Source organism: Neovison vison, chromosome 2 (genome assembly GCF_020171115.1).
Source record: "Neovison vison isolate M4711 chromosome 2, ASM_NN_V1, whole genome shotgun sequence".
Lineage (NCBI taxonomy): Eukaryota > Metazoa > Chordata > Mammalia > Carnivora > Mustelidae > Neogale > Neogale vison.
The window spans coordinates 38,429,573-38,444,208 of record NC_058092.1 but is presented as its reverse complement, the minus strand read 5'-3'; the positions used below and the strand labels follow the sequence as shown (position 1 = coordinate 38,444,208).

The 14,636-nt window shown below is 44.7% G+C and overlaps 1 protein-coding gene across 3 annotated transcripts in view; it reads left to right on the top strand.

Annotated features, from left to right (window-relative positions):
• Positions 1-14,636, top strand: part of LOC122899951 (BEN domain-containing protein 5) — a 1,721,330-nt gene that overhangs the window by 1,608,551 nt on the left and 98,143 nt on the right. For all 3 annotated transcript variants that reach the window (XM_044238193.1, XM_044238194.1, XM_044238192.1), the window contains exon 9: positions 12,683-12,794. In XM_044238193.1, coding sequence (XP_044094128.1) covers positions 12,683-12,794 — 112 coding nt within the window. The remainder of the gene's footprint in view (positions 1-12,682; positions 12,795-14,636) is intronic.

Sequence of the window (14,636 nt, the reverse complement as noted above, 5' to 3'; positions counted from 1 at the left end):
CTGAGGCTATGAAGGTGAAGAACCAGGTTTGAGGTCACATGGTGTATGCAGGGACTCTCCACATCCCCAGACAGGGCCTTTGCCCTACAGGCCAGGGGTGGACGCAGAGAACGGAGCTCTAACGATCCTCGCCCTCCTGAGCCTTCTTGTTCTTGGGCGAGACACTCCTCTCCTCTGGCCTCCATTTCCCTCCTCCCCTCTTGGAAAAGCACTAGGAGGTGGAAGGCATCTTCTGCCAGTTAGTAGTAGCACTGGGGAGAGGCATCATCAGAAATGGTCTGGCTAATACCATGCATGAACTTGCGGATTTTACTGTGTGAAATAAACCACTCACGAAAAGACAAATACTGCATGACTCCACTTATACGAAGTACTTAGAATAGTCAAAATCACAGAAAGTAGAACGGTGGTTACCAAGGACTAAAGGGAAAGAGGGAATGGGGAGTCAGGATTTTGTGGGTACAGAGTTTCAGGTTGACAAGATAAAAAGGGTTTTGGAGATGGACAGGGGGTGATGATAGCACGTCATTAGGAATGTACTTAATACCACTGAACTTCACATTTAAAAATGATTAAGATGGTAAATTGCATGTTTTGTGTATTTTACCACAATAAAAAAATAAGAAGAATGGTACCAGTACTGATGCCCTATGAGCATCTTCGGAGGGTTCTGGGGGGATCTGAGGCCTGGGTTCTCAAGGGACAAATTCTATAACTTCAGGTGTTACAGAACCGAGAAGCTGCAAGGCAGCTCCCATTTGATCTTTACGACACGTCCTCTGGGAGTTGGGAGCGATGGGCTGAATCCATCTACCATTGATTTGGTGTGTTGGCAGTCCCCGGTGTCCTGCATCCAAAGTGGCTGGGCACACACACTGTCCTTTCCGCTGCCACCATCCCATTACCCCCTCCAGGACCCTACCGCGACTGATTCCTTCCGAGCATGTGCAATGCACGAGTTGCCTTGCATTTGAAAAACAGACTCTCCATCTCCATCTGACAATATGAAACTCTGTGTTGGGTTTGCATTTCTTAATTAGGTGCTTGTCATTGTGTATCCCATAGAGCCACGTATAAGTAAACAGTCATAGACCTTTGAATAAATTTATTGGTTTTATTTATGTTTCTGGGCATAAAAATCTATAATTACCAGGTACAGCCTCAGTATAACTGGTATTTAATGACAATTACTTTTTGTTACCATAGAAATGAGTCCAAAGTAGTTACCCATAATTTCTCATTTCCCAAACCTCACACATGCTGAATTGCAATATTACCATAGTAATTGCCTATTAGTCATCATAAAATACGCAGTTACCCAAAAGATAGCAGGATGCTGTGAAATTTCTCATCTTCAGAAAACCTCAGTGTTTCTTGGGAGCGTGGAGGTGGGGGAGAGCCCCAGACCCCTTGTGGTGGCGCAGAAATCATTCAGCTTCATAGCAAGGCCCCGCAGCCCCCGCGGTGGAAAGTCTCAGCCCTCCTGTCGGCAGACCCACACCACGTCGTGTCTCCTGGCCCTAGTGATCCTCACGTAGCCCAGGATGCTCTGGTGCAGTAAATCCAATTTAACAAAGGTTTATTGAGGGCCTGCTGAGTGTCAGACCCTGCACTGGGCCTTAGGGAAGCAGATGGAAATCAGAGGCAGCCTCTGCCAATAAGAAGCCCAGTGTTTGTATTACAGGGGTGTGCGTGTGATACCGCAGAGGCCTGGCTCATAGCGCGCTAATGTCTAAGTGCCGACTAACTCTGCATTAGAGAGAGCATCTCCTTTAGCACTCCCAGCAGCCCAGGGGGTCCTAGAGTCCATCTTTCTCATACAAAACGCTTGTCTGTCCTAAAACTGAATAAACTAAAGAACACAGGAGGGAAATAATTAATCCCTGTATGAGGAACTACTGAAATCCCTAAGAAAATCTTGAATAACTTATGAGAAAACTAAGGGACAGCTCAAGTTAATTCACAAGGAGATTTTTAAAGAGTGGTCAAAAACTAGAGGAGAAAAAAGTTCTACACGGTTGTACTGAGTGTAGTTGGTAGTCAATATCCTATCAGTTTCAGGTGGACATCACAGGGATTGGGCAGTTCTGCACAGCACTCAGCACTCCGTATAAGTGTAGTCACTATCTGTCTGCATACGCCACTACAAATTATTAACTGTAGTCCTAACCCTGTACTTTCCTTCTCCAGGACTTATTTATTTTAGAACTGCAGTTTTGCTGCCCTCCCCCATCCCCTTCACCTGTTTTGCCCATCCCCTACCCCCGCAAGCACTTTTGGGCTCTATATTGATGAGTCTATTTCTATGGCTCTGTTTTAAATACAGAAGGAAGTGAAAGCAAAGAGGCAGCAAGGAACTTGCCAGGTTCCCCTGGCAGAAAGGTCAGAGCAGGTTTATGAATCCAGGCAGGCCAACTGCAGCCTCCTACAGATTTCACCTCCTGCTACATGGTGTCCGGAAAGCAGGCTGTGCCTCCCTCTGACCGACAGTGATGTGTGTTGAGGTGGGGGGGGTGTGTTCTCAAAAGATGAAAGATACATAGGAATTCACCAGACACAGACAGTAAAAAAGATCAGCACAGCAAGATATCATTAAGCACAGCAGAGGCTGATACTAGGCAAGGTATTTCCAACACACACACACACACACACACACATATGCACAGGCATCATAACTGGCTGACCTTGCCCACCCGAACATCCAAAGGAGGAAATATTTTAAACTTTCTAAAATGAGATAGAACATATAATTAGGTACATAAAATGTAAAATACGTGTCAGCATTCTGTTTGTTCTTTGACGGCATCAAAACCACGCACTTTTCATCATGCTAGAAATGGAAACCAAAGGCCCATTGCAAGGACCACCTCACCAAGAGGTCTGCCAGCCCCTTCTCACTGTGCTGCTTCCACCAACATCCCTGCCCCACCCCCCACCACCACACACACACCCTCAAGGCCTCTGTCCCAGCACTGTCAGCATCGGAGTAGGAGAGGAGCTGAGACTGCCAGTTCAGAACTCTACCCAGGGCCAGGATCCCTTCGGTATCCCGACTGATAGCCGGGCCCCCCCTCTTCTTGTCTACCTCCATGCCTGGGTGGCTCCCTCCCTTCTAAAGTATCACCAAACTACTAGTTCAAACTGCTGGAGAGGTTTGGGACTCAGGCTAAACTTGCCAGCCCAGCCCTTCTACTTCCCTCCCAAAGGATTATTCAGTTTTAGTCTATCTTCTACATGGTGGCCCTTCAGCGGTCTGAAAACTGTGTGTCCCCACATTTCCCTATTCTCCACTCAAACCACTGCCAGCGCTTGTTCCCCCAGAACCTTGTACCTGCTCACATGCAACCTAAAATCCAGTTCCCGCCCTGTCCTTCCTGCTGTCCTCTGAACATACTCCAGATGTATGTCATAGTCTGTCTTGGAGGCCTAGTGTCCAGGACTGATCAGTTATGATGACGACAACAATGGCAACAATGGTGGGGATGCATAGCCAACAACCTCCAGGGCCTGCCTCCATTCAAGGCATTCTGCATGTACTGTTCCATTTAATCCTCAGTACAACTCTATCATTATTCTCATTTTACAGATGAGGAAACTGAGGCATAGATAGATTAACAAAGTCCCTCAAGTTCATAGAGCTAACTAGTGGAACAAGGGTAGGAAAGGACCATCCCAAGCCCCATTCTGGGGACACACTTCTGATACAGCCTGCATGCACATCGCTCCCCAACATTCTGGAGGCGTCCCTCTCCCAATGCAGCCTGTATGCACATTGCTTCCTGACATGGAGCTCTCTTCAACATATATCTCCCCACTTGCCTTTCTGCTACTTCCCAACTCCCCTGGCTTTTCCTAGAGCCTCACTAGAAGCCTGTGGCATATAGATAGAGAGGGTGGGATCACTCTTTCTCTTTGAACAAAGAGGAAACGGAGCCACAGAGAAGCTAAGAAACTTGCTCAAGGTCACACAGTGAGTGAGCCACACAGTTAGTCAAGACAAAGTACGAGCGACAACAGGGACCAGACAGAGCCTCACCTCCCAGAAACACTCTCCTGCCTTATGTAACCCGAGCAATGTTTCTAAGGAGGCTGAAAGGACATTGGGGCTGGCAGTGTAATCAGGTGTCTAACCCACAAGTGCACACCGCCAAAACCAATTATTCAAATGAGCTTCGCAGCCAGGTTCCACAGAAAAGGCCAGATGGCTAGATGTCTGTGGAGGCAGCCCCCCATCTCTGTCCCTGCGACCAGCTGAATAGCATTTCAAAGAGAGAGTTGATAGCAAGTTGATTTTAATAATTGATTCTACAGCGAACATAGGCCTCTGAGGAGACAGTAACCCAGAATGAGTGGCTGGGGAGTCTGGAGAACAAAACAATAGAATCAAGAACTTTTGTCATTTTTGGTCTTAGTTCCTAAACCACTGCTTGAAGGGTGTTAGTTCTCTGTGTAAAATCCTCCCATGGCTCCCTGTTGGCCACTGGCAAGAACCTGAACTGTGGAGCCTGGTGTCCAGGAGCTTCCTCCTCAGGTTCATCTCCCACAGCCCACCTTGCTCCTGCCCGAACACCTTCCATCCACTCCTCTCACCTACCTGGGCCCTTTGCAGGGCCCTAAACTGGCCCACCCTTGCTCACGCCTGTGCCTTTGCTGGCACTGCACTTCTGCTTCAGAAGCCTTTCAACTCAATCATTTCCTCTCCCTCTTCTTTATTTCTTTTCCTCCCCACTCCCTTCTTTCCCTCAGGCCCTCACACAGCACCTACTTTGTACTGTGCCCTGGGGAACTGAGGTGGGCTTTGCCCTGTGCTTGGCCCCAGGAAGGTGTTGTGTGAGGTAAGCCTTGAGGGATGAGGCAGAGTTAGCCTGGGGAAGAAATCGGCAGCACATTCTAAAACAGAGGAATAGTGTTAAATAACAACAGTGTTGATAATAATACAAACATTAATTGAATTTATGCATACCAGGCCCTGTTGTAAGTGTTTTTATGTGTTATTTCCACTGAAGATGGAACTCATCATATACCTGCTCCCACTCCCCCCAATTTAGGAGATAGAGGCATCAGAAAGACAGGGATCAAAATACTAATTTTATTCTTGATTAAAAACGGGATTTGGGAGGCATGGTTTATCTCTGTGGCTAAAATTGGCCACCTTCTATGGCACCCCAAAGTTCAACTTTGCCACCAGCCCCAAGCCAACCAGGAAGTGAGCTGCTTCTCAGAAGGCACACCAGTGACAGAGAGGGGGCCAGCATGGAACCTCCCAGCAGGGTTACAGGTCTCAGTGAGTCATGCATGGAGGGACTAAGCCAACAGAGGCCAACAGGCTCTTCCTCTTTTCTCAAGTTAATGGATCAGATAAGTTTCAAGTTTCACCAGCTCCTTCTGGGAAGAGGAAACAAAGGAATAGAGAGGGAGAGCCATTCTCTGGCTGCTGGAGACTAAGAGTCCCTGTTGGGGTTGAAATGGGAGGTTCCTCCTAACAATCCCATGAACCTATGGCATAGTTTCTTACATTATCCTCATATTACAGAAAGGAACCTGATGCACATAGAGTGGCTAAATACCTTGCCCAAGTTCCTAGAGATCCAGGAGTCAAAACCAGAGAGCTGCCCTAGAGCCCCAGTGCCTAGCCTCAGCCTTGCTGTCTGAGTCCTGAGTGCGCAGGAAGCCTTGGGGAATGGCAAGTGGTCTAATGTGGCCATTGTGCATGGTCACAGCTACAGACCGCAGTGTAGGTTCACGCACTGCACAAGGCACCAGCTAAGAGGGCAGGTGGCAGCTGGCATGCAGCCCAGGCCTGATTGGCCTTGGGCCTTGGAGGAATTACATCAGCCCACAGGAGGGGGCACCTTCTTCCAATTAGTTCATAGGATGTAACAAGTGTGAGCCTTGTGTGGTATACAGATTAGGGACATGGCTAAAGAATCTGGAGATATAAGTGGAAACCAGTTTGTGGAAGATGCTGACAGTCTTACCAAGACCAAACTCTAAGACCAGTTAACACATGCGTAGCCCTGATCTCAAACTAGGCAGTGTCTCCAACATTTTTCATGGCTGATCTCATTTAATCCTCAAAACAACCCTCTGAAGTGAGCAAGATCCACATTGCCTAGATGGGGGCTGAGGCCACACAGCCAAGATGTGGCCAAAGCCAGGATCTTATCCAGGCAGTGTGGCTCCAGGGTCCACACTGCCATCTAAGCTACTTTTTGGGCTTAGATAGGGTGGGCAGGGGTCTCATCTGCTCCCAGAGCTTGTGAGGGCCTGAAGAACTTTTCTTCTCTTTTTTGTTTCCTTTGCCCTTTCTCATTTGAGAAGTTGAAATAGATGATTCCTAGACCCAAGGGCCAGGGCATTCCTTTAGAAAATGTTCCCGCTTGGACTTTGTTAAATGGTTCTTTTTACTCCTTGTCAAGTGTTGTTATTGAGGGAAAATAATCTCTTGGTCCTGGAATGAACTTCCAATGCTATTCTTACATAGCTATGTGACCTTGGCCTCCATTTCCCTGTCATTGAGATATGGGAATTGGATTTTATGAAATCTTGTGTCCTTTCAGTTGGTGATTCTCAGAATTGTCCTAAGTCACCAGGGGGACATCCTACCCTTTCCACCAAGCCAGGTGTTGCTACCAAGCAGGAGACAGGGTGGAAGGAGACTAAAACCCCAGAGCACATGCTCCCCATGGAAAGGGAAAAGGCACTCCAACAAAGCTTCTCCTTGTCCTCTAGTAATAAGGACCTAGGAATTTCAAAGTTAAAGATGATCCCTTTTCCACATATGGTCTGAGCCCCAGCCCCAACACCTTGCCAGAAAGGCCACCATTCCAGGCTCCAAGATCTTGCTGACCCTTGGAGGTAGGAATTACCACCTTATCCTAGCTCTGCTATGGACTTTGGGAATGTCCAGGGCCTCCTCCCATGTACAGCAGTTGGTGTACTGCCCAAAGGCTCCTGGATAAGGTGCCAGGCTGCCTGTAACTGCTCATAAACCCCATGTCGAGCCAGAGCAATACTTCACCCACTCAGAAGGGGCACCTGTTTGTCAGCTTGGAGGGGGGGGGCACCTTTTGTCAATTTTCACAAGGGTACTTTACATGTTAGCCTCCAATTGAGATCCAGTTTCCCCACTTGTTTTTTTTTTTTAAGATTTTATTCATTTATCTGAGAAAGATAGAGAGAGAAACGAGAAGGGGAAGAGACAGAGGGACAAGCAGACTCCCCACATAGAGGGGAGCCTGATTCAGGGCTTGATTCCAGGGCCCTGAGACTATGACCTAAGCCAAAGTCAGATGCTTAATGGACCAAGCCACCCAGGTGCCCCTCAATTTCCCCATTTAAAAATTAAGGGTGTTACATATACCCCTCACCTCACATGAGTCCCCTCAATTGGACACTGACCTGACTCCCAGGACTGCTAAGAGAGAACAAAGTAATGGCTAAGAACATGGGCTTTAGAGCTCACAAACTGGATTCAAGTCTTGCCTCTCTCACTTGTCCTTGCTGGGCTACAGACAAATCACTTAAGCTTTCTGAGCCTCTATTCAGTCTCAGGGAGAGTGGACTGTGTGTCTGACAGAAGATTCAACCGCAAATGAAATAGATTCAGTTTCTGCCCTCCTGGAGCTTTCAGGTCTTTGAACAAAATATGTGAATTTGTCCAAGGTCACAAAACTACTCAGTGGTAAATCTGAGACTCAAACCCAAGTCCTTCTGACTTGGAACCCATGGTCTTACCTTTTTTCTAAGTTTTTACTTATTTATTTCAGAGAGAAAGAAAGAGAGAGAGAGAGCACGAGTGGGACGGGCAGACAGAGAGTGAGAATCTCAAGCAGATTCCACACTGAGTGTGGAGCCCGAAGCGGGGCTCAATCTCACAATCCTGAGATCATGACCTGAGTGGAAACCAAGACCTAGACACTCAGCCACCTGAGCCACTGAAATACCCCACTATCTTCTTATCCATTCTCCTCTTTGCCTTGATAGCCCAAGTGGCATCCTTTTTGTGATAGTCTAAGGGAGAATATGAGGGAAATGCTTTAAATATCCTGGGGTGATGATGCGGAGCAGATGTATTGTAATTATCCCTTCTGTGTGGGACAGAGGACACTGCCTGCCATCCTCCACCACAGTAGATCCCTCCCCACCTGCTAAGCATTTTGCAGGAGCTATTGATGACAGACTGTCTGGCATTCTGACACTGGCCAATCAATAGAGCTAGAAGGTGCCTCAGGCCAAGGACAATTGAATCCCAACCTTTTAGTGGCATTAAATAAAGCAATATTTATTTTGCTTTTGGTGCAAATATACTTAATCCAATCTAGCTCATTGGTAATACTGAAAAACTGCTGTGTTTGAGAGACAATTGCATGCATGCCCCATATATCTCTGCCTGTCAATGCCACCCTTCCAGGAGTACACAGCCCCACAGGGCTCAGATGAGATTGATCTGGAGCCGCCAAGCTGTCTTTTTCTCTATCCTATAGAAGAGATGAAAAGGAAATCATAAAGAGGGGAATTAAAATCATTGCTCTCGTTCTAGCTGCCATTATTGCAAAAAGGATGGGCACAATGCCCTTCACAAGATGGAGCTATTTACTTGCCATTTGAGCAATGTTCTCTGGAGCCACTGTATCTCTGCCATTAGGCAGAGGAGGAAGAGACCAGTAAAGGAAGAGCACACAGGAGTAGCTTGGGGTCTCCCAGATGACACAGCATCGCCATGGCTTGGGTGGGGGAGACCTAAAAAAAAAAAATCACTGGAGACCATCCTAGCATTGATAAGGTCTTGGTTCAAATCTGATCTGTATCCTAGGGATACAGTTGCCAAGTGATGCTCTAAAGTCAAATCTCTTTTGGATTTTATTTTGTCACTTATAAAATAAGGATATTTTTTAAAAAGACTTTATTTATTTGAGAGAGAGAGAGTGAGAGAGAGACATAGAGTCATGAGCAGGGGAGAGGGGCAGAGGGAGAAGCAGACTTCCCTCTGAGCAGGAACTTGTGGGATTTGGGACTTTATCCCAGGAAGCTGGGATCATGACCCGAGTGGAAGACAGACACTTAACTGACTGAGCCACCCAGGTACCCTAAAATGAAGATTAATAATACCTACCTTATTTGGTTATTGTGAAAGTGTCTAGCACATAACAGGTACTTAAATCTTTAAAAAAAATGTCTTCAATAATTACCTAAACTTTGCACATCTTCAGGGTATTTGTTCATACACTTGTTCATTCACTCATTCATTCAGTAGATATAATGAATTCTCTCTACACCTGGGTCTGTAGTAGGTAAGTTGGAGTGGACCTGGGCAGGATGACACAAACATAATCCCTTCCCCCATTGGTCTCACAGTTTGGAAGAAGAAACAAAAGATAGTCAAAAGTATCTTCAATTCAAGAGAATGAAAATACATATTATGTAGTTATATATAAATTTGACTTCCATAAAATTGGATTTTCTAGAATGATCCTAATGTCAAACATTGTGTCTCATTGTTACCGTAAAGGGTTCCATCCATGTCAGAACATGGGTCCTGACTTCGAGCTTATGCAGAAAATTCATCTCAGAAATAAATAAAGAATAGAAGAAGACCAAGGAGACAGAGACCCAGAGCAGAGACCCAGGATTTCACACTCAGTGACTCTAAACTGGCAATCATAGTATGAGAGCATGGCCTTTTCCTTGTCCATTCCTCTGCTTTTAGGCAGATGATTTGGGTCAACCACTAAAGAGAAAGTACATCATCCCTGTCCTCCTGGTGCTTCCAGCCTAGTTAGGGACACAAGCATAATACCACCAGTAGCCTGTTGGAAATATGTGTAACTTCCAACCATTCTCACTTTGCTGAACTTTGCACATGCCACACCCTCTGTCTGGAATGCTCTCTGAGGACTTGATTTTTGGCCAATGTGCATCTCTTCTTCAAGGTTCAGGGCAACTTGAAAACTCCAAGAGGGAAAAATTGGGTCCCATACAAATATCAAATGTTGAAAAAGGCATGCAGTTAACATTAAGATATTGGTAGCCCTTGACTATTTGGTGTTTCTTTTTAAAACTATCAATCCTTTCCCTAGAATATTTTGTTTTCTTGGCATTTTATCAGAAATGTGTGCTTCCTCCAAGTCCTTAACTTTGGGGATAAAGCCCAATTTTTGATGCTTTAAACTCATATAATGATATTATAGCAGCAGTATTCATAATAGCCAAGATATGGAAGCAGCCCAATGTCCACTGATAGATGGATGTATAAAGAAGATGTGGTGTATACTTATACAATAGAATATTATTCAGCCATAAAAAAGAATGAATTCTTGCCATTTACAACAACATGAATGGAGTTAGAGAGTATAATGCCAAGAGAAGTCAGTCGAGAAAACAAATACCATATGACCTCACTTATATGTAGAATTAAGAAACAAAACAAGCAAAGGGGAAAAAAGGAGAGAGACTAACTAGGAATAGACTCTTATCTATAGAGAACAAGAGGGCAGGCAGGTTGGGGGGGGATGGGTAAAATGGGTGATGGGAACTAAGGAGTGTACTTGTCGTGATGAGCACGGGTTGATGTACAGAATTGTTGAATCACTATGATGTACACCTGAAACTAATGTGTTAACTAACTGGAATTAAAATAAAAACTTAAAACATAAAAAATGAATAAATAAATAAACAAAAAGAATAAGAGAAGAAGAAGAAGAGCACGGAGCCCTGGGAGGGGAAGTGACTGTCTCAAGATGATATAGACATTAGAAGTCTGTTCCCTGGCCTCTAGCTGGGCAGGGCTCCTGCATCTTTACTAAGGTTTTTCTTTAGTAAATACCCACCTACTGATAAACTGTTACCATTAGAAATGTTCTTTAAAAAATCAGCTCAAAAAGTACCCAGCACAGGTACTGCTCACTAAAGAGTTTCACCAATGCTTTAGCTTCTGAAGAGCTCCAGGATTCTTTGAAGCTTAAGTGACCTTTGAGTCACCAGCTACACTATTTTCTTCAACAGGCTGGATCAAGGTGTTGATCTTTCAGGATCTTTTGCCTATAATACCTTCTCTTAGGTTTTGAATCTCACTTTTTTGAATGAAAGAGGCTACCTGGAAGCAGCATGGCCAAATGGGAATACCAAGGGTTCTGGGAAAATTGACCTGGATTCTAGTCTGGGCCCTGTGGAGTACCAAGGAGGTGACCTTGAAGGAATGGCTTACCTTCTCTGGCCTTCAGTGCCAGAAAAATGGAATCCACCTATCTGCCTGGATGGTTGTAAGAACTCGATCATATGAGATTGGAAAATTCTTGGGAAAGAATGGAATGTTCATTCAACAACTAACTCCTCAAGGTCTATCATTGTCCAGACTGTTGTCAAGCATAAGAATACAAACCTGAATAAGACATCATCCTCCCCCTTGAGGAATTCATGTTCCAGTGGGAAAGACAGGCTCAATAATTACTATGTCTTGTCCTGTAGCCACTCTGATGGGCTGGGTGGGAGATGGTGGGAAGCAATGGATGCCATGGGAGCAGAGGAAAAGTACCTACCCCACATTTGCAAAGAGTAAGTCAGCAGGTCTTCATGGAGGAGGTGATATTTAGATTTAGATGATTTCAACAATACGACAGTCTCCACCACTGCCAATCATCACTGGCTGCCATTTATTCACTATTCATTCTGTCCTGAGGATTCTGCTGGGCCATTAGTAGTTCATGTTCACAATCCAGAAAGTCAAGGTTGTTATCTTCATTATACATATGATAAACCAGAAGACCAAAGGGGGTTTTTTAAAAAAGAAAATTTAAAAGGTCACCAATCAAAACTTAAACCTAACTGTGACTTCCAGAGCTCCTGCTCTTCACAACATAGCCTTATGGTTCTGTGTGACTCTGCGAGGCAAGGATGAGACTAATGCAGGAAGTCAGTGGGAAGACAAACTTCAGCTACAGAGAAGTTACATGTGTTTATCTCATTTAATCCTTACAACATTGTCCTGAATTATAAATGGATACAAGCCTGTGAGCATATCTTCTTTCTTCTGTTAGATTATGTTTCTTGAATGAATGCAGTCTGCTTGTGTACCAATTCTGACATCACCTCTTTTATCAAGCCATTTTTTATAACTTCCTTGTGCTTCAGTTTCTGCATCTGCAAAATAGGGACACTAATAACACCACCCTCATATCATTAACTCAGGACCTTGGCCAGAGCTCAAGGTGATGTCAGTGGAGCTGATAAAAGGGTGTTGGGTTCTGAATACATTTTGAAGGTAGAGACAATGGGTTAGCTGTGGGTGTGAGACAGAAGAGTATTAGGGACACCAGTGACTCCAGCCTGAGCACTTCTCCCTACTGCCCTGTAGGAGAGATGTCCATGGGTCTGTGGTCTCAGGGCATGAACACTGAAGTCAGACTCCTCCACAGAAATATTTGAACCTCTCTGTGACTCAGTTTCATCTTATATAAAGTTGGAATTATAACAGTAGTGACTTTATAGGGTTGTTGAAAGCATTGAGTAAATTAATACATGTAAAATGTTTAGAACTGTCTCTGGCAAAAAAAAAATAATAATAATAAAAATAAATGCTAGGAAGGTGAGACAGGGACTACTCCTACTCCAAGCTATTTGTATTTATAAATGACAAGTTTGGCTTGTCCTGTTCATACTGACTCTGACTCTGGTTACTACCTAGGTGCTCTCTAATGGGGTTTGACCTGAACCGTCACTGGCTGGATCCTTCTCCGTGGGCCCACCCCACGCTGCATGGAGTGAAACAGCTCATCATCCAGATGTACAATGACCCAGTGAGTAACCAATCTCCTTCAGCACCTTCTGGTTTTAAGGTTTAATCTGGGAAAGAGCAGTGTTTTACTGGGAAATTCCAGTAGGAGCTCCAAATTAGGAGTACAGGGTCAAAACCAGGGTGAGTATGAGGGCTGCTGGTCTTGTCTTTAAGTTGGATAGACCCAAGTACCTTCCAGTACCCCCTCACAAATATCAGGTTCAGTTGGGTTCAGGAGGTCTTCTGGGATAAAGAAAATATAGTGAAGCAGATTCACAGGGTTCTTTGGCTGTAAGCAAAAGATATCTAATTTCAATTAGTTTACACAAAATAGAGAATTTATTACAAGAGTACCAGTGTATCTCACATAACTAAAGACTGTAGACTGGCCTCCTCCACCTGTAGGAGACATGGAGCCAAGTGTCACATCTGTTGGCTTCCACCACTGGAGAGTGATTAACTCTCATTTTCTAGTTCTAGTTTCAAAAAGACTGTGACTGGCCCAGTCTGGGGAACCTGCCACCTCTGGGTAAGTCAACTTTGGCCCCAGAGGCAAGGATATGTAAGAATAGGACAACCACACAGGAACCACATGGTTGGACTTGGGGGCTGTGGTGGTCATAGTGAATTTGTTCCTAGAGAAAAGGGCCTGCTAGTCCAGAAAAAGGGGAATAGTGGGTGTCTATACTGAGTTTGTTCATAGGGGCAAAACTTTGTAAGAAACAGGAAAAGACACAGAGGTTTCATAGGTTAGAGAAAGGAAACAGACCACAATCATTCTATCCCCAAAGAGCTATCAGAGAGGACAGGACAGACATCTTGTGGGTGGAAGACAAAAGAGGAGGTAAGGCCTATAGAGAAATAGAAAATTTTAACATTTAGTTCTGCCTAAAATGGAGTGGATATAGGAGCTATGAGCTTTGCCTTACTAAAAGGGTTCACCTTGAAGCTAAATGACACTATCAAAGTGATACATAGAGGAGATTCAATTGTTTGGAAGATACTGGAGTGAGATGACATCTGAGTCTCTTCTAACTTTGATGACTGTGATTTCATGGCCCCTTGACTGCTGTAGCCCTGATATTTTTTCTGATCTGGCTGATAGTAAATATTCAATAAACTATTGGTAGAATGGGATTGGATTGAACATGGCAAATTCTCTTATGCCAACTTCAATAGGATTTATAGATAGAAAATAGCTATTCACAGAGAGGACAATGAGGCATGATTTTAAAAAAAGAAACAGGATAGGAGGAGTGATAGAGTGGGAGCCACCAGAAAAAAAGGGGTGTTTTAGATGAATCCCTGAGGAGAAAGCTGGTGGGGGGGGTAGGGCATGGAGGAGGAACTAAAGGGAAGAGTTAGGTTTGCTAAAAAGAAGAGGTTTTAGCCTGCCATTGCTAACATTACTGAGAAGTCATTGATTCGCTCACAAACAACTGGGCACTCATCCGTGCTACAGAACACAGATCAGCCAAGACTGAGAGAGAAAGGGATTTAGACCCTTTTTGTGCCATGAATAGGGTGCTCATCAGCTGGTTGGATCTTAATAAACACACTTAGAGCTTGTTGAGTAAGCTGTGTTCTTCCTGGTTCTTCCTTAAAGTCCACTCCTTTAAGACTGAAGCAAGGGCATGGAGCACCCACATGGGAGTCAAGCTGACCATGGGAGTCATGGATCCCAGCTCCCTCCATATCTTCTCTCTTCCCCACTCCCCATCTCCATGCCCAGGCTTTTACTCCAGTCTTGCCTGCCTTCCTTCCACAAATACTTATTAAGTAGTTCCAAATACTAGGCATTGAGATTTTTTCTAGAAGTGAAAAAAACCCTAACCCTTTCGATTTGTGGGGGAGTTGACATTAA